The sequence below is a fragment of the Echeneis naucrates genome, chromosome 14 (assembly GCF_900963305.1).
Source record: "Echeneis naucrates chromosome 14, fEcheNa1.1, whole genome shotgun sequence".
In the NCBI taxonomy this organism is placed as follows: domain Eukaryota; kingdom Metazoa; phylum Chordata; class Actinopteri; order Carangiformes; family Echeneidae; genus Echeneis; species Echeneis naucrates.
In genome coordinates this window covers 5,408,678-5,428,892 of record NC_042524.1, presented here as the reverse complement: position 1 = coordinate 5,428,892, position 20,215 = coordinate 5,408,678, and the positions used below count along the sequence as shown (strand labels likewise).

Sequence of the window (20,215 nt, the reverse complement as noted above, 5' to 3'; positions counted from 1 at the left end):
CATGTGCTTACTGTGGCATTAGTTATTATAGCAACAGGATGCCAAGCGCCCCCAGTGATAACCCCTCTTTGAATGAATTGGTGCTTGTCAGATGACAGATTATGATAGATAGCTATACATTCAACATCCATTCTTGCAGAAAGATAAATTACATCACTGTCACATTATTCATAGCAGCAGGATTGACTTGTTAGCAGTATCTGCTGACATATGATGTGTCATTTACATGTGCTGTGTGCCAGAGATAATAACTGCAGCAGCTTCGATATTAAAATGGCAGTAATAAAATGCTTCAATAGCTTTGTTTTTATGATGCAGCTGCAGGGATGTAGTGGAATTCCAGCCAGGCCTATAATTACACTGTTTGTTCTTGTTTAAATGTAACAGCCTGGATCACCATATTCCCCTCACACTTCAATGTACAGTCACATCTACACACACCATTCTCTGAAATGCAGTGAGATTTTATAGATTTCTGAGTTCTTTCAGACTCACGGACACACACAAGACGCTTCCAGTTTTGGAAAAAACATTTTTTTTTTCCACACACACACTGTGTTTTCCAAACCCCAGCAATTTTCACTTTCAAATGCCATGCCTTTGCTTGGTCTTCTCATCAGCACATCTGTATCAGGGTTTGCATGGTATTGTGAACATGAAGCATTTTATTGAATGTCGAAACTGGTAAGCAGTATGGCAGCATAGTAATTAGCGCTGTTGCCCCACAACAAGACCAGGTCACTGGTTTGGGTCCCGGGCCTGGAGCCTTTCTGTGTGGAGTTTGCATATTCTCGCCGTGTTTGCGTTGGTTTCCACCGTCCAAAGACATCATGTTTGGGTTAACTGGTGACTGTAAATTGTCTGTAGGTCTGAATATGAGTGTGAGTGGTTGTTGGTCTCTGTGTGTTGTGTTGTGCTGTGTTGGCCCTGTGATAGACTGGGGACTGGTCCAGGGTGACCCCGCCCACGCCCAATGTGAGCTGGGATCACAGTGTTAATGTGCCAGCAGCAACTTGCAGCGTAGATCAGCAGGCTCAGCTCCACAGAAGAAGCTACAGGGGCATTTTGGTGATTTCACCTGTAACCACTGATGAGACAAAAGACAGACAAGAGTGACACACATCTGAGTTTCCCAGTCTTGGTGCCAAGTACTTCAGTATTGCTAATCTGTCTGCTCTCTTGGCTGCACTGCATTACAACGGGGCGATGACCATTTTGTGTGGGCAGGAAGGCCAGAGGGCTCCAGTGCCGCACAGATGTGTTGCTCCTACTGAGAACTTCAGGGACAAAAGTGTGCAAAAGTGCAGACAAGAAGGAAATGTCTTGAACATGGACTATGATTGAAAGCACAGGCCCTCTCTGGTTTGACAAAAGCAGTTATGAACTGAGTTGATTAGTGAAAAATTTCTGAAAAACAGAAAAAAAAGTTCTCACAAGTTGAAAAGGAAGAAGACAATTGTGGTTGTGGCAAAAACACCTGGGAGTTTCCTGAGGGAGACAAATAAATTCACCCACTTTGTATTTGCAGTAATCTTTGCAACAATGTTGAAGGATTTTATAAGAAAATTCAGGTCACAGATTATAATTATCAGCAGCTTATTAACTGTCAAACAGAACACAGATAAAATCATTGACAGTGGCTCAAGACCAGGTCAATGAAAAAAGAATGAATTAAAACCTCTGATACAATGGACACAACATGCAAATGTTACATTTCTGGGTTTTGTCGTCACCTTGAATGCCCTCAGTGACTCCTGGACAGATGTCAAACAGACCAATGATGAAGAGGAACTTTCACAGATTAAGTCTGAAATCCAACACGTTGGATAGATTTGAAAGGCTTCTTATTCCGAGATTGATTTTGAATCTTGAATTTCCTAATTTGTCACTGACATATCTCCTAAACAGCTGCAGGGCATGTGTATGAGCAGATGGAGAAGTTAGATCACTCGGGTGTTTGCTCTTCTCTATTAGCTCATGGAGTACCTACCATTCCCAAGAGCAGTGCTTCGCCGTGTGTTGTTCTGTGTCAAAAAGCTGGCTCTGCGCTGCTCTCATGTAGTCCACCAAGGAGTCTCATTATCACAGTATCAGTGCAGCGTGTCCTCCATTCCTTATTCGTGATCTTCCCCCCAATCCTGTTCCTCCTCTGCTGCGCTGCCGAGAGAATACTTTTCACAGCTGAGCTAATCATTAACAAAAGATACTATCTTGTTCCTGGATCACAGAGAGGATCTCGTAAAAGTTCACGCAGCCTATAAAAATACTAACGGACAGAGGGAAACCTTTTGAGGCGAAGGTTTTTAGAAAGTCTCGTGTTTGATCCAAGCCAATGGACACGTTTTGCACAAGATCAGAAACTGTGCTGTGGTGCACTGTAGAAGTGTATTGTCGTGCAGCAGTAAAGACTTCACAGACATGCTGGATAATGAGCTCGCTAAGGTCGCACCAATGTAATAATTTCAATGCAAAACTTCAGTCAGATTTATCTGCAGCCACTGCTGTCAGTGAACTGCATTAATTAAGAATAGTTTTTTATTTTTGGACAACCCAATGTGGCCATTTATACTCACACACAAAGTGACTTTAAGAATCAGCACACAGTCAGGAGAGTCTTGCTCAATTCCACCACTTTGTAATTCCTCTCATGTATAAAACTAATCTGTTTTCTGAGGGAAATGTAATTATAAGTGCAGCTCACTGACGCTTTAATTATATTAAATTTGCAATTTTATTGAACAGTATCCTTTATTCAATATTAAACAAAGACTGAATTGTTCCTAACCTTAAACAAGGTCTTTAAATACCTGAATATAATTAAGAAGGGAAAAAACACACTTGCACTTAATCTTCAATTTAAAAAAACAAAAAACAATGCATGATACATATTCATATTTCACATAGCATTGGATTCCTCATGACATAAGTATGATGTATGATTATGGGAGCAGGGTCAAACACTTTCCCTGGGAGTCCAGAGAAAATGAAGGGAAAGAATCTTGAATCTTGGAGATGTGCAGTGCGACAGATATGTCAGACCAGGCAGGAAGTAACACAGCAGTTCAGGGGTTTCTCAAAATATTCTGAAGGCTAGAAAAGCTTTTATTCAATAGGAGTTGATGAAATTTGCATAGACAGCCAAGGAAAAGAGCTGTTGTGTGACTTCAAAGCCAGAGAACAGAAGCCAACTAGCAGAAATTAACTATTTTTTTGAATGCCATAATATATACAGTTATGCTCCATTTCCATTTGCCCTTCACGTCCAATGAGCTGAACTGATCTGAACTGTGCTCCCTCTGCCTGGACCGCACCAGGTGGGTCCAGCATTTCTGTTATCCTCTGATTTTTTTACATCCTGCTCTGCTTGGGGTGAATGACTGAACCTCTGCATGTGTGATACGGAAATAATGTGTTTGTTTTTGAGGGTGGTAAAGTAAGTTTGGAGGAAACAGGGAGAGAATGCGAGGAGGTGGAGGGAGCCTTGGTGCATAAGCCTGTCCCTGAAAGTGTGTGTGTGTGTGTGTGTGTGAGACAGTGGGGATGAGAAAGAGAGAGAGAGGGCACGGTGGCTTACACAGATTCTACAGAGAGCAGTGTAGTTTTACGCACTGGCTCTGTTTGACTTTGACTTCAGCGTATCCGTCCGATGGCTCAGTTCCCCTTCCGGTCCTTTTGAGTGAAGGATGCTCAAAAATACCGGATCCACTGGGACCTGAACCCACTTTTCTGTTTTCACAAGGGGAAACCTGATCTGGATCGGTCTGAGCCATCTCAGAGGAGCAAAATGAGTGCAGGAAAACTTCTGTGTGTCCGGATGGACGTACCTGTCATCATTCTGCTCATCCACTGGACCCAAACTGAGATTAGAGGTAAAGGCAAATGGAGGGTGATCGATATAACAGTAAATTAATCTGTTATTTCATTAATATGATTATTTACACTGATCAGCCTCCTCATTTCAAGAGCTTGTAATGTTTTGATCGATCAGTGTCTGTTTCAATCATGTGTGAAAAAATCTTTTTAGAATTTTCTAAAAATAAATCAGTTACCTGTTTTAACATTATAATGGTTGATGGTTATAGTTTACACTCTGTTTTCTTATATTTTATTCCTTTCTATTTTCACGTAATGTGTTCAATTTAATTTTCTATCTTTGGTGAGATAAATAATATAATTTCATCAGTTTTATGATCATTCGGTGTCTATTTTCTGTGAATTGTGTTCCTTTGATTTTCTTTGCTGTGATCTGCCTTTTACTGGAAACATGCAGCAGGTGCAACATACAAATTAGAACATTATTACTGTTATTAATATTAATAACCTTTTTTTTTTAATTATTGTTGTTATTATGTGGGGTCATTGTCCTCACACGAATCAAAGCAAACAAAGTTTCTTCTTTCACAGGGTGCTTATGAGTTAATTTGATCCAAAACTAAATAATGCAGGTGAGCTTCTTGAGAGAGTTGAAACACATATGAACAATATCAATGATCCAGAAAAACTTTTGGGCTTTGTTCAGTGTCATAAAATATCAAACTGTTTTTATTTCATCACATTTGTTCAGTGGTGGCGGAAGAACAGAGATCTGTTGGATGATGATCGATGATCAGAGTGACATTTTTTAGTGTCAGGGAGGAGGAAGAGTTTTCAAAACAAATTCAGATGGAGTATTCAGACACTGTAACGCTGCCACACAATGACTGTTGAGATCTGTCAGAGAGTTTCCTGTCTAGGTTTAAACTCCACGTCCAAGGTGTTTCTGGGTGGATGTTGCGTGCTCCCTCCAGGTACTCCCGCTTCCTCCACCAGTGCAAAGACATGTACATGTTGGTGGTTTGTCTGTAAGTCAGCCCTGGTGACCTGTCTGAATTGTAGATAATTAGTGGATCATTATATAAATGCAGTCATGACACCACCTCCTATAGGTGTGTATATTTCTCATTTGAGATAGTGGCTGATATCTTAATGTCTGGTTTGTGCTCTAAGACAGTTCAAGCTTTTGTCTGAGGGTTTATGAATTTGGATGTTCTTGACTCTGTGGCCTTCCTTTAATCTCTCCTCCTGAGCAGCTTGTCTTTTTATCTTAATGTCATTTTTATGCATGCTGTGTTCTCATTTAGCACACTAAATCTCTTCCTTACACATTCCCACCTGCATGTCGTTCAGGCTCTGCTCGCCATTTTACTTTACAGAACAGTGTTGATTTTCACTGTTGACTGTTTTTACGTGAACTTTGCAAACTGGAGGACTCCCCGGCCCATATGTCGAGCTGAATATCAGCACTTGAAGCTAATACAGTATTCTTAATTTCAAATCCAGTGTGCTGGAGAGCAGAACCTTAATTTACCAACCAAGCATTTATGTTATCCATCAGAAAGCCAGAAAAATGACATTCATTCTTAATATTTAATTTCACCACAGCGCAGATGAAATGAGTGCAGTGTAGCATCCATTTTTCAGTGTTGAAGTTTCCTAAATGATTTAACTGAACTTTGACTTTTATGTCCTTACTACTCACTTATTTACTAAAAATGTTGCCCTTCTGGAATTTGCATAATCTAAGAACAGTCTTTGTAAACTTACTCAGTTCCTCCATCTCTTCCTCAGCTGTGGTGTTCAGCAGCAGGGGGGACGAAGAAGCTGGATGCCCTCTCGGCCAGTTTCCATGTGGGAACATGAGTGAGTGCCTTCCTCAGGCTTTACAGTGCAACGGACACAAAGACTGTCCCAATGGAGCCGACGAGCAGCGCTGTGGTAATTATTATAAAGAGGCCTGATCTTTCAATCATTCATTCATCTTCTACCGCTTATCCGTTTCCCTGTTGTGTGTATGTGTGTGTGGGGGGGGTCAGGGTTAATCCCAGCTCACACTGGACGAGGCCACACAGGGCCAACACACAGAGACAGACAGAGACGAACAACCACTCACACTTACGGGCAGTTTAGAGTTAAGCACGATGTCTTTGGATGGTGGAAGGAAAGCGGAGTACCCAGAGGGAACCCACAGAAAGGCGCCAGGCCTGGAAATCGAACCTGTGCCCTTCTTTTTGTGGGACAACAACGATAACTACTATGCTGTCTTGCTGCTACACTAAATAAGTAATAGGAAAATTTTTAACAAATTATTTTACATGAGCCTTTGTTTTCATTGTAAAGAAGCTTAATACAGTTCTCCAAAATAACAATCCCTTAGCAATAAGTGTCACAATAATTATTCAGCAATCAGGATACAAAGTCTCATTTAATATCATCAGGCAGCAGATAAACCATTGTTGCTCACCAAATGTATGAGACCTTTTTAGGTCATGAAATGACCAGGTAAACATTAAGTACCAACGCTGATCGTGTGAACTCATCAATCGGGCAACTTTACAAAGAGATGGACTACACAGATCATCTGTCTGATAACCAAAAATGTTTTTCAACAACATATTGTGTTTTGCGAAACATAACATTTGCTGGTGGGCAAACGCTCTTTTTGTTTGTTGTCTTTTTCTTTTTTGCTGTATGAACTGTTACCTATTTTAGGGTGAACAGAGTCTTTATTCAATGACACGTGTAATTAGCTGAGGTTGTGCTGATTCTGAATAGGAGGAACACTTTTACACCAATGAGCTAAAGCTGAATTTGTGTCACAGATCAGTACACCAATGACATCACCAAAGCCATCTCCAACCAGTGAAAATAGTGGTGCATTTTCACCAATGCAGTAAACAACCTTGGCCAAAGTGCTGATGATCTGTTGCCATTGTAGATGAGCAGAATCAGCAGTAATGTAGATGGCCGTGCTGTTAGCTTTAGGAAGGGAAGGATTCATCAACAATCATTAGGTCAGAGTTGCATAAGGGCGTCACTTGTTAGGGAGCTCACCACAACCTGCTACACGTCAAATTAAACGATGTAAGGCACATTTCAGCATTGGTATTTTATACAGTAAATGGCAGTTTCTTACATTATTTCCTGCAGACAGGAAAATAAAACAAAAGGCAAAGAGAAATATTCCTCCATCAATTTGTCTCTTCATCAACAGTGACTCTTCAATGCTGTTTCTTGACCGTGTTCTCTTTTCCGCCTCCTCTGCAGCTCCACAGAGGCTTTGAGTGATAGCTGACTGAGAGGGAGAGCCCGATGGCTTCTTTTCAGAGATGCATTTGACAGCTACGGTCAGCTCTGACTCATGGCACAGAGGCAAAAATCCCAAAACACACAGCTGATCGGAGACAAATGTATCAAGAAAATGTGTTATTATTAACCCATATCAGAGACGACACAGTGTGGACTGCTCCACTGTTCCTGGTGGGGCACAGGTTTAAAATGGAGAGTTGCCTAAACCATTGATGGGAGTGTTTGATCAGACTCATTCAACACATTAATTAGCAACAATACAAAGTCTGACCTTACTGTCATGTAATTGTTTGTGACAGTTGCTTAAGCAAACGTTAGTTCAGTGTAGAGGATGTGTGTCTAGCAATAGATATATTAAATAGCCCCGAGGTAGAGTGTAGTTTGACTGAATTGATTTTAATAACATGACCTTTACTAGAAGATATAGAATGAAGTTCCTATAGTGTTTGATACTCTGCTGCTCATCAAATCTCTGTAAATGTGAGTGAATTGTTGTTTCCAAAATAACTGCTTCCATAATTAAAAGTATTCTCCGAGACAGTAATTTAAGGCGCAAAGATATTTGTACCTGTGCTGCAGTAATTTAACAGAAGAGAATAATCCATCTATGCCAGACACAGTACAGGTAGTCACTCACGTCTTCTGCTCTCTGTTTTCAGGGGACAACATCGGATGGGCAGACTTATTTGGTGGAACACTGCAGAATGCCAATCCACTGGACCAGCTCTTCCTCGATGAGTGTTGTAAGTGTGTGTGTGTGTTCGGCACACTGTCTGTTACAGTTACAGTAATAAGCTCACCCCAGATGGGACTCAAACCTACAATCTCCGGTTTAGAAGATTATTGGCCTATCCAAGAGAGTTTCTCTATAGCGGTAGACGCCGGTCCACCCAGCTGTCCCTCTACATCACAAAGTGAGGCTCATTTTTTTTAGTCAGCCTCTGAAGCCTCTGAATTCATTATTCATCCTTTTCTATCTTTTTGTATTTGTTTTAGCTTCTCAGAGTTCTTCTTTCATTCATAAATTAATTTTATTATAACAATAATTATTGGTTTGACTCATCAGTTGTCTTATAGAATCATTAGTCTAATAAAATCAGCATTTACATTAAAAATCAATTGATACAATGTGTGTGTGTGTGTGTCTGTGTGTGTAGTTTTGCAGGAGTACCCGGAGACTTGTCACTGTATCCAGACAGATGTGGAGTGTGTGGACGTCAACCTGCACGATGTTCCTCTGCTCTCCTCAAATGTTACCTGGCTGTAAGTGTCCTCTTAATGAATGTGAGTGTGTGTGTCTTTGCACCTTTATGTTTGTGTGACCAGTCTCCGTCGTCTGTTTCTTGAAGAAATGGATGATGGAGACGTTTTCTTTGAGAACATTTGCTGTACATAAAATTTAGAACTGCTAAATGGGATTGTTCCTGAATAGCTGGTATTGATATGTTCACATTCTTATATTTATGCCTGAATATAAAACTCTTTTGTTGCTTCTGTTCCTGGGGGGATTTGGCAGCAGGAGCCTTTTAAAAGCCATTTGTGAACAAAGCAGCAACTGTAGAGTTTTGTTGGCCGTTTTCTGTATGTAAAGCTGCAGACCTTCACTCCTCTCATTCTTTCTGTCCCTATTTGGGCATGTCAGTACTCCAGGTTTATACAAATTTACTGTCAGGTTTTTTTAACATGTGCATTTCATGCGTTACAGGTCGCTGAGGAGCAATGAGATCCGAGGGCTGCCAGATTATGTTTTTGCTGAATACACTGCACTGCAGAGGCTGTGAGTAATTTTCTGCTTTTCTTTTCTATAGATCATATCATGGAAATTAATCCATAAATGGATGAAAGAATTCTGCCATTCTCAGTGCAGCTCCAGACCTTTTCTTCTTTTTTTTCTTGAGGGTTTTGTTCATGTCTGCTGGTGCTAAAAATGCTCAATAATGTGGATTGTGATAAATGGCTCCCTGGATCTTTCTGCAGAATCGTGAATATTCATAGTTTTTAAACGACAGGAGGTTACACACACACACACAATTGCAAACATTTTGTGGATTCAGATGAGTGTCCCCTTTGTGTCGATGTGGAGAGATACGCTAATGAATCTATTATCCTGTCACTGTTGTCTAAAAAAGAAACGATCGTGAACTGGTTAATAATTATGATATTTCTCTAACAGGAAGTTTTAATCACTTTTACAAGTCAAGTGTGTGTGTGAATGATGATTGTATTCACCAATACCTGGTACTATTTCGCATGAAAGAACAATCCAAGCATCTTTTCCTCATTATGATCCCAGCATAAAGCTTTTGTTTGTTTGTTTTTTCTTTTTATAGGTTTCTTCAGAACAACAGTCTCCAGTTCATATCCAAACATGCCTTCAGTGGCCTGCACAACTTAAGGAAATTGTAAGTTGTGAAGGTAACATATAAATAACTGCAGTCACTTTATTGTGTTTTAACCAGTGTGAGAAAAGTCCTGGTCTCGGTTCCAGGGCTGCAATTTATTCTTTTTTTTATTATTGAGTTATTTCAGTGTTTTTATTAAAATGACATTTACAGATATCCTATCCTTACAAATAAAACCAGCAAGAAGCTGATACATGATTTGCTGCAGCACGTCTGTTTTTCACTTAAAAAATTATGACTGCAGGTCTGTTTTTGTACCCTGTGTGGATCAGGTTCCTCAGCGAAAATCAAATATCATCCCTCAGTCCTGGTGTGTTCAGGGATCTCCATCAGTTAGAGTGGCTGTGAGTCACACACACACACACACACACACACAAATGTTGACTCCAGGAAATATATTTATATTTTTCATATGCTCCACTGTTTTCGCTATCACATTATACCGACCTGCTGTAGTTTCCTATTTATCATACAAACAAGTAAATCCACATTATTATTTTTATTCAATGCTTTGTGTGTTTGTTTGTGTGTGTGTGTGTGTGTGTGTGTGTGTGTGTGTGTGTGTGTGTGTGTGTGTGTGTGTGTGTGTGTGTGTGTGTGTGTGTGGGTGGGTGGGTGGCAGGGTGCTGGATCATAACCCACTGAGCAGCTTGTCCCAGGACATGTTCATTGGGCTCCAATCTCTCATATATCTGTGAGTTACATTGTTTTTATCTCAAAATCATGAACGTTTGAATTTTGAATTGATTTATTTGTGCCTGATTCCTTTATTAACTGAATATTCTAATTTTCAAATTATGACCCTCATGACTCGTTGAGCTTGATCTTGTTTCCAGGTCTATGAGCCTTAAATGACAGACTCCCAGCTGTGCTCTGTAATGCTGCATTACTCTTTATTTCAGTTTGGTAATAAAATGTTCTGCTGCTCTCACAGATCCATGGTGGACACTTCCCTGCAGCAGTTACCTCAGCCGAGCTTCTGTCAGCACATGCCCGCCTTGGTTTGGCTGTGAGTCTTCTCTGACAGTGTGCTTGTGTGCGTGCAGGTGTGTAGTGCATGTGTGTGATTCAGTAGATGTCCTAAAGAATTTTGCAGACAGACAGATGTGTGGTTTGTGCCATAAAAACCAATGAGGGCTGGCAGATGGAAGTGACGGGGCTGCCTAGTTGACAATATGGGATATGGGATGAGAGGCCCTCCTGCCTGCATGAGCGGTGAAGTGCCCTTGGCTGATGTCACCGTGGTCGGTCAGCTCGACCAGCTATTTTTGGTGTGAGAGTGGACTGAAGAGAACCTGCAAGATGAGTCTGACATTGTAATGACTTCATTTAATCTGTAGCTTCTCTATCTTTCTGTCAGCATTGTGCTGCCTCTCAGCACTCAAAAAAACTTCGCTCAATTCAATTCCACAATCTAACAATGTCTCACACCATGTTTCCTTCCCTCTCTGCTTCTTTTCTGTTTTGTGATGAACACGAAAACACCACATAAATTAGATATTTTATTCCTAATTTTATGCTCATTTGCCGAAGATTAAAAGTTTAAATATTGAATACCGTGTGTGTTTCTGTGTGTTCTGTGTGTCAGCTCTACACAATATTTTCCCATTCCTTATTTTCATACTTGATTTCAGGGACTTTGAGGGAAACCAGATTCAAACTCTCAATTCCTCCATCCTGAAGACCTGCAGCAAGCTTGAAGTTTTGTGAGTGTCCTCCTTCTTATAAATATCTTAAAAACCCAAATGTTTCAAACATAATATCTTTAAAGACTTCACAAAGAGTAAAAAAAATAAGTTACGGTTCCTCTTTGGGAGCTTTTGAAGTTGCCCAAAAGATAAAATGCTGCTTTTCTGTGATGCACAACTGGTCCCTCTGTGAAAGTGGGTCTGCTATCGCTTACACCATAATGTTTTCAAGAACAAAGAGATTTTCTTCTTCAAGTGAACATGAAAGTGTTTCACGTCAATTCTTCTAATAAAAAATTGGATACGTCAGACTGCGACTCCTGCAGGCTCACTATTAAAAACATTGCATATAGTTCAACATAAACAGAGTTGAAGCTACTATTGTTAAAACTCATTATCCTTTCTTTTAAGTTATTTATGTTGTTATATTTTCTGTCTATATTTTATAGGACCATTAGAAATAGACAGGAAATTCAGAAAGAAAGTAGAGAGATGAAAAGCAACAGGATGTGAGCCCATGTGGTTTGTGACCTCATCGTGATGCTGGTGTATAAACAGTTCAAGAAAATATGGCAGCAACAACAAAACACGAAAGCATGAACCAATAAAACAGGATACACTACAGTATGTTGAGACACATTAAATGAATAAACCTGATGTTGGAGCACTCTGGTAGGCTGGAGGAGCCCAAGCCGCAGTGGTCCGGTGTTTACTGCAGTGGCCTGGTTTGAGTCCAGCCTAAGGTCCTTTCATTTGATCCTCTCTCACTCTGACTTTCTGCTCATAAATCACACTATACAAAATGACCCATCTGTCATTTGACCAACTGGGAAATGTCACATAATTTATTGGAACAAGCTTTAATTTGTGTAACTTCCTTTAATCTGGACTTTGGGGGCCGTAATTATTTTGGCTTTAACCGTGACTGTTGTCCCTTAAAACATTCTTTGACATCTGTACCTGTTGATTGTGTAACAATAAGCAAAAAAAAGACTGACTTACTCATCAAGCTGTCTGATTCCCGTGAATTAAGACTTAAGTACACTCCACCCCCAGTTCTCATGCCACCCAGTGTTGTTGTTTTATCATTAATCTCAAAGGTCCATCGAGCCTGAATTCCAGTGTCTATATAAATCAGCATAGTGATCAGTAGAGTGAGTCAGTTACAATATCCTCAGAAACATTTACAGGCCTCGTTTTTCTAACACTGGAAGCAGAGGAAATGGTTTTTGAACTAGATGCAAGCCTTTTCTCACTGGGAACAAATTAAGGGAACAGGATGTCATTCAGACACACTGACCTGTGTGTGTGTTTTACGAAAAATATGGTAGCCGTGTCTCTTTTAGAGAAACAGAAGATGACTGTAAATAGGACTATGGCAGGAAGGTCAATATCTTAACCTTCTGCCAAGAAGTAACATGACAGTACCTTTTTCTCTTTAATTGATATTAACAGGCCCAGTATTTGTCTCTGCATCCATTGCTGTTGCTTGATGGTTATGTGACTGTATCAGCCATACTGTATGTTTCAGATACTGCAACAAATCAAATCTACTGCGAAGGATCCAAACTCTAGTTTTTAGCACTGAATGGTTTTTTTTACAGCAGCTCTGTCCTGTTCAGATCACTGACGCACAACAGGATACACCAGGTTCCTGAAAACACCTTCCAGTCTCTGTGGAAACTGGCTGAACTGTGAGTAGTACTCAGGTTGTTGATATCACTCTCTTTTTGTTCGCATAAAATTAATTATAAAAAGAGGTTTAATCAGTCCCTATGTTTCAGTGAAAGCTGAAATGTCATGAAATGAAATACAATGAAATACAAATTTATTGTTATGCTTCTTACTGACTGTGAATGGATTTTTCTCAAATTTGGCTAATTTCTAAAGCAGCAGCAGACATTTTTGTAGCTCTACAGTTAGATTAGCCATGAAAACATGTTGCAGTGATTGATGGTTTACATCTGTTTATGTGAAAGAGATTAATCACACGCATGGTGCTGTTGTTTGACATTAATTTGTGGGAAGGATGAATTAATTTCCAAATTGTTTGAGAAACCACACTGGGTCTGGATTAGAGAATTGTGTAAATTCTATTTCCCCATTTTATCAAATTAAGCTGCCTCCACATTGCTGCAAGTTAAACAAAAGCAATGATTTGGTTTTAACTTGCAGAAAAATGTGTGTGGTGTTAGGTAAATAAATAGGATAAATAATAAACTAGAAAGTGAGATATGATGAAGCCGAAATGCACTAAATGTCGGAACAATAAAGATCTTGGATTAAAATGATGAAATGTTGGAAAACACATTTGAAATGTATGTAAAATGATTCCCAACAAATATATCAGCAGTCATGCTAGCAAAAAAAACAAACATCATGGTAGATGAGATGATTCAATGCAGCGATGCCAAATGACTTGGTTTTACTGTATGCAGTGTGTTATGGATGAATAGGAAGATAAAAAAAAAAACTTGTAATAAAATGGTCAAATAATTTCTCTTCTTCATGATGATCATTAGTGCTTCTTCATTTGATTTCATTAAAGAAAAAATGCCTGTCAACTCTATAAATGAAATACGTTTTGAAGACTGAAGAAGTATTCACTGTGTAAGTAAATCTTTGTTTAGTTCTTTTTCAGCATTTAGCTTTCATCTAAGTTCTTTGTTTTTCTCTCGTTGATCTTGGGTAGTGATCTCTCCAGCAATAGGATCAGGGAGCTTCCAAAAAACACCTTTAAGAGCCTTTCCAAGTCCCTCCTTAAACTGTGAGTACCTAAAAGTTTGACAGTGCAGAGTTGTATCATTTATATCAGGATTATGTGACATTTTTTTATTCGTCCTGCCAAGTTAACTAACTACATTTACTCTTTTGGGATATATTTACAAATTTGTACTTCTTGGACTTTATTTTCTTCCTTAATATTAGTCATTAGATTTTTTTTTTAATTCATTTTATTGCACTACATTCATTTGAGAATTATATCAATTGTATTGTTGCAGAAATATCTCCCACAATCCCTTTCTCCTGATTCACCCCACTCACTTCCACCATCTGGCACATCTCCAGTCTCTGTAAGTACACAGACACACACTCCCCTGTATGCTCCAGCCTGTCTGCGGTAATGATATCTTCTGTGTTTTTGTACAGGGCACTGGAGGGGATAGAGATCCTGGACATCCAAACTAAGATGTTCCTGCCAATGAGAAACCTCTCCCACATGTATGTAAAATCCCACACAACTATCTCTGTCCCCACTTCTGTGACCAACTAACCACGATGTCGCCTCACTTTCTATCTACTCCTCTCTGACAGATACTTCAAGACATTCCAGTACTGCTCTTATGCACCTCATGTCAGGTCCTGTAAGCCCAACACAGACGGCATCTCGTCCTTTGAGGACCTGCTGGCTAACATAGTGCTGCGAGTGTCTGTTTGGGTCATGGCGTTCATTACCTGCTTTGGGAACCTCTTGGTCATCGGCATGAGGTCACTGATAAGAGCAGAGAACAATCTGCACGCTGCCTGCATAAAAGTCCTCTGCTGTGAGTAGCTTTACACTGTCAGTTGCATGAAACATTTTCAGGTCCTGGCTGCAGGACGTGCCACCATCTGACAGATGAACTGCACCACGTCCAAACCCAGGCAGAGCACTACTCTCTTTAAATGGATTCTTTTGTGTTCTCTTGTGGTCCAGGTGCAGACTGCCTCATGGGTGTGTACCTGTTTTTCGTTGGAGTGTTTGATGTAAAGTTTCGTGGACAGTACAATCGTAACGCCCTCCTCTGGATGGAGAGTGTAGAGTGTCGGACCATTGGATTCCTGGCTATGCTCTCCTCAGAGGTATCACACAGCTGTGGTCAAAAGTTTACATACACTCATCACGGGAATGAATGTCATGGAATGATTAGACAATGTACATCTAGTTTGAATTGAAATTTGGGTTTCCTCTAAATTATAGAGGTCAAAATTATACATACAGGCCAACTAGTATTTGGTTGAATGTCCCTAGTGAGTGTCAATTCATTTTCCAGAAATCTATCATCAGAGAATCTGGCAGCCCAGTACCGATCTAACACCAGGCCTCTGTTTGACAGATTTAAAGCTTACAGTAGGTCATGTACAGCTTTTAGAGTAAGTCTGTGCACCTGAGTCCTTCATCTTATAAATGAGACAAATATTCTTCTGTGCCATAATTAATGGACCATAGCAGTGTTTTTTTTTATAATTTACCTTCATTATACTAATTAAAATGAACATTCGCAAGCTATAATTTTTTCAGACAATAGACAATAAACAATAAACGTTGATTTGTTTTGGGCATTGAAGAGATTGATTCTAATAGCTGACTCAAAAGCACCTAAATACACCAACAATTGACAGTTCATTTATACACATTGGGAATCTACTGACTAACAGAAAGGAGCATTAAACCAAACTCAAGCTGAGGCAGTGGTTTATGTGAAGTTTCAATCCTCATATTAGCTCAAGGAAAAGCAATCTTCAGGGTATGAAAACAGTCTCTGCCCATCTCTGGATCAATTTGTTTTTTCTCTCAGGTGTCTGTTCTCCTCCTGACCTACCTGACTATGGAAAAGTTCCTGGTGATCGTCTTTCCCTTCAGCAACCTGCGCCCCGGAAAACTTCAGACTGGGGTGAGCTGTGCTCTCAATAGTCTCCCAGTCTCATTTCCTCACAAATATGCAGGACCCAAGTTATTCCTTGGTGTGTAACATGATTTTATGACAAACTGCTGTTGTAGTTTGTCTTTACAAAGGAAATGCGCTATTATGCTAAGTGTATAAAACACTCAAAATATAGCGGTAGCTGCATTTAGAGAAGGACACATTACCTGCAGAGTTGATCCTAATTGCATCAAGGTGGAGTGAGAAAGGCTGCTTAATGTGTGGAGGTACAGTATCTCAGTTTGTAGTCAGCGATCCTTTGCTTCATCAGCATTATGTTTGGATAAATGCAAAAATGCAAATGCTAAATTCAATGTGAAAGGCGTGGCAGAATCATCTGGAGTACAGCTGAGGCAAATATGCTCTCAGTAAACTGTGTGAAATCAACGAGTTTGGAAGAAATCTGAATCAAGATGGAGATTAAAAGATAAATAAAAAGTTGTACATTTTTTGACCTCATGTTGCAACATGAACATTAAATTCTGGTCAAATATTGAAAAAGTTAATCACATAAAGATGAAAAATATTACAGACTGCACATGTTTTAAATGCACATCAAAATAACAGACGATTGATATATGAACGTACTGTTGTGTTATTTCAGGCATAACAGCTGTTTCATTTGCTTTTACTGCTGCATCATAACCCTAGGCTCCTCTTGATGTGCTATATTTCTGTTATTTTTTCACATCACTGACAGCAATGTTTGTTATGGGATTCGTTGTTGCTGGGATTTTTGCAGGGCTGTCTGAAAGAGCTGAGCATTTAAAGTTTATGCATGTGAAGTTTTATGGGTGGCACAACAGTGACACCCCGCTGAAAGGCCGTTAGCTTCCTGGCCTGGCTCTCCTCAGAACCAACTCAATATAAAGCAACCTCCCTTCATCACCCAACATATACAAATGTGCGTGCACACTGAAACACATGTGATCCTTTTCTGAATGCAGTAATATGTGTTCATTTTATCTTTCAAACCCGTTTGTTTTCTTTTTGAGCTCTTAAATTCTGCTGAACCTGCTTTTTCACTGATTCCACCACAGCCACTGCTGCAGCATTTTGTCAGCCCAGTACTCACTTACAGGCACTAATCCTAGTTTCCTCCTGGGAGAACTTGACTGTCACCCTTTTCTGCTCATGATACTATGCTGAATTGGCAAGAAGCAGTGACAGTTTCATGATTAATTCCACAGATTTAAAGTCTGTAAACCTCGCTGTGTGCGCCATGCACAGTTTTACTCACACACATATTCTACTAAACTGTGATGAATGGAAACACCTCACTAACAAATCAAAACATTTCATTTAGAACGCTTTATTAAAATGCAGATTAAAAGATTAAAGAAGACTCATTTCAACAGCAGTTAATTTTTTTTAAATTTACCTTTTAATAAATGTCCTGGTTTTCTTTTGGCTTACTTCAACTTTTAAGAAGCTAAGCACAAAGTAGTTTTAGAAGTAAAATATGTTTCATTTACTTTGGCTGCTCCCTCTCTCATAACCCAGCCTCCTCTTAATTTACTATATTTCTGTTATTTTTGTCATCATCAAACTCAATGTTTGTTATGGGATTAGCCCTCCAGCAGAATCATCATTGCTGCTTGGGTACTTCAGGCGCTGCATCAAAGAGTTGAGCATTTTCAGCCAAATCCAACTGTGTAGCCTTTTTGCTTGAAAAACCAGGCATCCATCAGAGTGAAGAGGGGTTTGTCTGCTCTGTGAGGAGGCTCTGCCACCTACTGTCTGCTTTTTCATAGAGTCCAGATGGAGGTTGAGCCGAGACCATCTCACGTCAGTCAAAAGGAGACAGCTAGACTGAACTTGGTGTGCTCCAGCTAATTAAATGTCAGAGAAAGAGTGGAATTTAAATGAGTCATCAATTTGCTTCAATCATTTTTTAATGGTTTTGAAGAGTCCCCAGCTGGAGGTTCTAACAACATGTTTGTCATTCCACTGCTAGGTGGTCCTGGCCTCTATCTGGCTACTGGGCTTCATTATTGCTGCTGTGCCCTTAATGAATGAGGACGTGTTTGGAAATTATTATGGACGTAATGGAGTCTGCTTCCCCCTGCACTCTGGCAGGCAAGAAAAACCCACTGCCCAAGGATATTCCACAGGGATTTTTCTGGGTAAATTTAAGAAAACAAAATTTTTTTTTTTCTTCCCATAGAGCTTATTTCATTGTCGGTGCAGATTTCAGAAATCAAAGGTATATATAATATTCAGGAAACACGCTATTGACAGGCGGCCAGAGTGAACTGCAGTCAGTGACCTGTTGCTCACTCTCCCACATGTGCACAGACTTTATAGGTAGGCACAAGCAAACATCTGGGGCATCTGCTGAAGCAGTGACCTGATGGTGGTGCTGGGATAATGTCATTGTAAGGAAAACTAGGAAGAGATGAATGAGCAGTCAGTTATTCTTCTCTTGCTGGCAATCTGCGTAGAGTTTTGAATAGGATTGACTGGGATGGCAGACAAGAGACCAGAGGTGATGAAATGCAGAGTGCATGATAGAAAAATTATCTACTGATGGCAGCAGTAAGCCCTGGACCTAAGCACTGGAGCATGCATGCTGCATGCTGCATGCTGTCCTGCACCAGTAAAGAGAACTACTTTTGTGTCTCTGCACTTTTCAGTAAGTAAAGTAAAAAAGTAAAAAAAAAAAATAAATACTGTCAATACTTGGTATGTAGTAGTTATATAAAATTTTGCACACCCCGCAGTTTCAAATGCACCAATAAGTCATACAGTATCTTATCATAACAATTAAAACTTCACTTAATAATGTGCAGGTCAAAGCAATGCAGGTTTATTTTTTTGGAACGGATCTTGTTTTAACTGGTATTGCTACACAATGTTAGCACACGCAAACCAACTGCACTGTCTGGGCTATTCCACAGCAACAACCATAACTCTATCACCAATACATCCTCACTCTCACTTCTTATTACTCAGTGTTCTCATCAGTGGAAGCCTGGCAACAGTGAGCATTGACATCATCTGACAGTCGAGATGAAGGTTCTGTGAATTTACTTGAAAAGATGCGTCTATGTAGTATTCATCAGTCTGTGTAAGGACCTGCATACCTTCCTGCTTGTGGCATAGACACACTGAATGTTTTGCTGCAAAGTAACTGATATTAGTACTTTTTAAAGTCTGAATGCTTCTTCTACTCCTGCATTCATGTGTGTGAGCAGCATGTGCATTTCTGCAGGTCTGAACCTGGTGGCGTTCCTGGTGATCGTCCTCTCCTACTCCAGCATGTTCTGCTCCATCTATAAAACAGGCATCAATGCAACAGACCTGAGGAGCCGGCTGCACAGAGACGTGGCTGTGGCCAACAGGTTCTTTTTCATCGTGTTTTCTGATGCCCTCTGCTGGATTCCTATATTTTTGGTGAAAATCCTCTCATTGTTGAAGGTGGAGATACCTGGTAAGAGATGAAGCAGTGCTTGGTGTTTAAGGCTACATCTTAGACATTGAACAAAAATCAATTTAACATGTCCATAATCACTAAATCATCCTCACACCAGTGCCCTATTTTACTTTTTTGCTGGTCTCCTATAGAAAGCATCTCCAGCTGGGTGGTCATTTTCATCCTTCCAATCAACAGCGCCTTAAACCCCATCATTTACACCTTGACCACCAGCTTTTTCAGAGAGCAGTTGGAGGTCCTGCTCTGTCGCTGGCAGGGAAGACACAACATCAAAAAAGACCGCAAAAGCCTCACTTCATCCACAATATTCATGAAGATGTCATGGGCTCCCTGCTACCAGCAGCCAGCCTACCTTCAGCGGATGTCGCTGACGGCTGCAGATCCCCGCTATGCCTGAGAGAACCAGGAACTTTCTTGGTAAATTGCAGGTCGGGGGCCAATAACTGCTCCTTTGGCTCTGACAAGACAGTCGCACTAGCACTGACTTTGGTTTCCAGGTGGAACAAGAGCAACAATCCCTGAGCTGTCTGCTCCAAATTTTGTAAAAATGACAATGGTGAGACTCTTTTGGCCAAAGTTTTCCTTTTCCCCTCAGTGTCTTGCTCTACAAGGCCAGAGAGGCAGAGCCAGACATGGAGCCAGCAACAGACCTTTTGTGCCGGATGAGCTACAGTTCCTCCCTTGCTTGTATGCTTCTATAGCCGGACATTTGATAGTATTTCAGGTGATGGCAATACAGGAACAACAGAAAAGGATGAAGGAAATGGATTCAAGAATGAAAACCGGCATACTTTTCATCTTCTTGCCACCCTGAGGAGGCTCACAGTGGATATATAAGGTTAGAATAGTTAGTCTTTAGTAATACAATTCCTCAATGAT

At 40.2% G+C, this 20,215-nt stretch overlaps 1 protein-coding gene across 1 annotated transcript; it reads left to right on the top strand.

The window, feature by feature from the left end:
* Positions 1-3,769: 3,769 nt before the first annotated feature.
* On the top strand, positions 3,770-19,733 carry rxfp2a (relaxin family peptide receptor 2a). The gene is made up of 20 exons (XM_029519438.1): positions 3,770-3,869; positions 5,608-5,754; positions 7,785-7,868; positions 8,283-8,388; positions 8,831-8,902; positions 9,456-9,527; positions 9,800-9,871; positions 10,150-10,221; positions 10,462-10,536; positions 11,162-11,233; positions 12,838-12,909; positions 13,908-13,982; positions 14,218-14,289; positions 14,366-14,437; positions 14,531-14,760; positions 14,913-15,058; positions 15,775-15,870; positions 17,858-18,026; positions 19,115-19,333; positions 19,468-19,733. The coding sequence occupies exons 1-20, from the start codon at positions 3,785-3,787 to the stop codon at positions 19,731-19,733; spliced, it is 2,274 nt and encodes a 757-aa protein (XP_029375298.1). The 5' UTR covers positions 3,770-3,784.
* Positions 19,734-20,215: the final 482 nt, after the last annotated feature.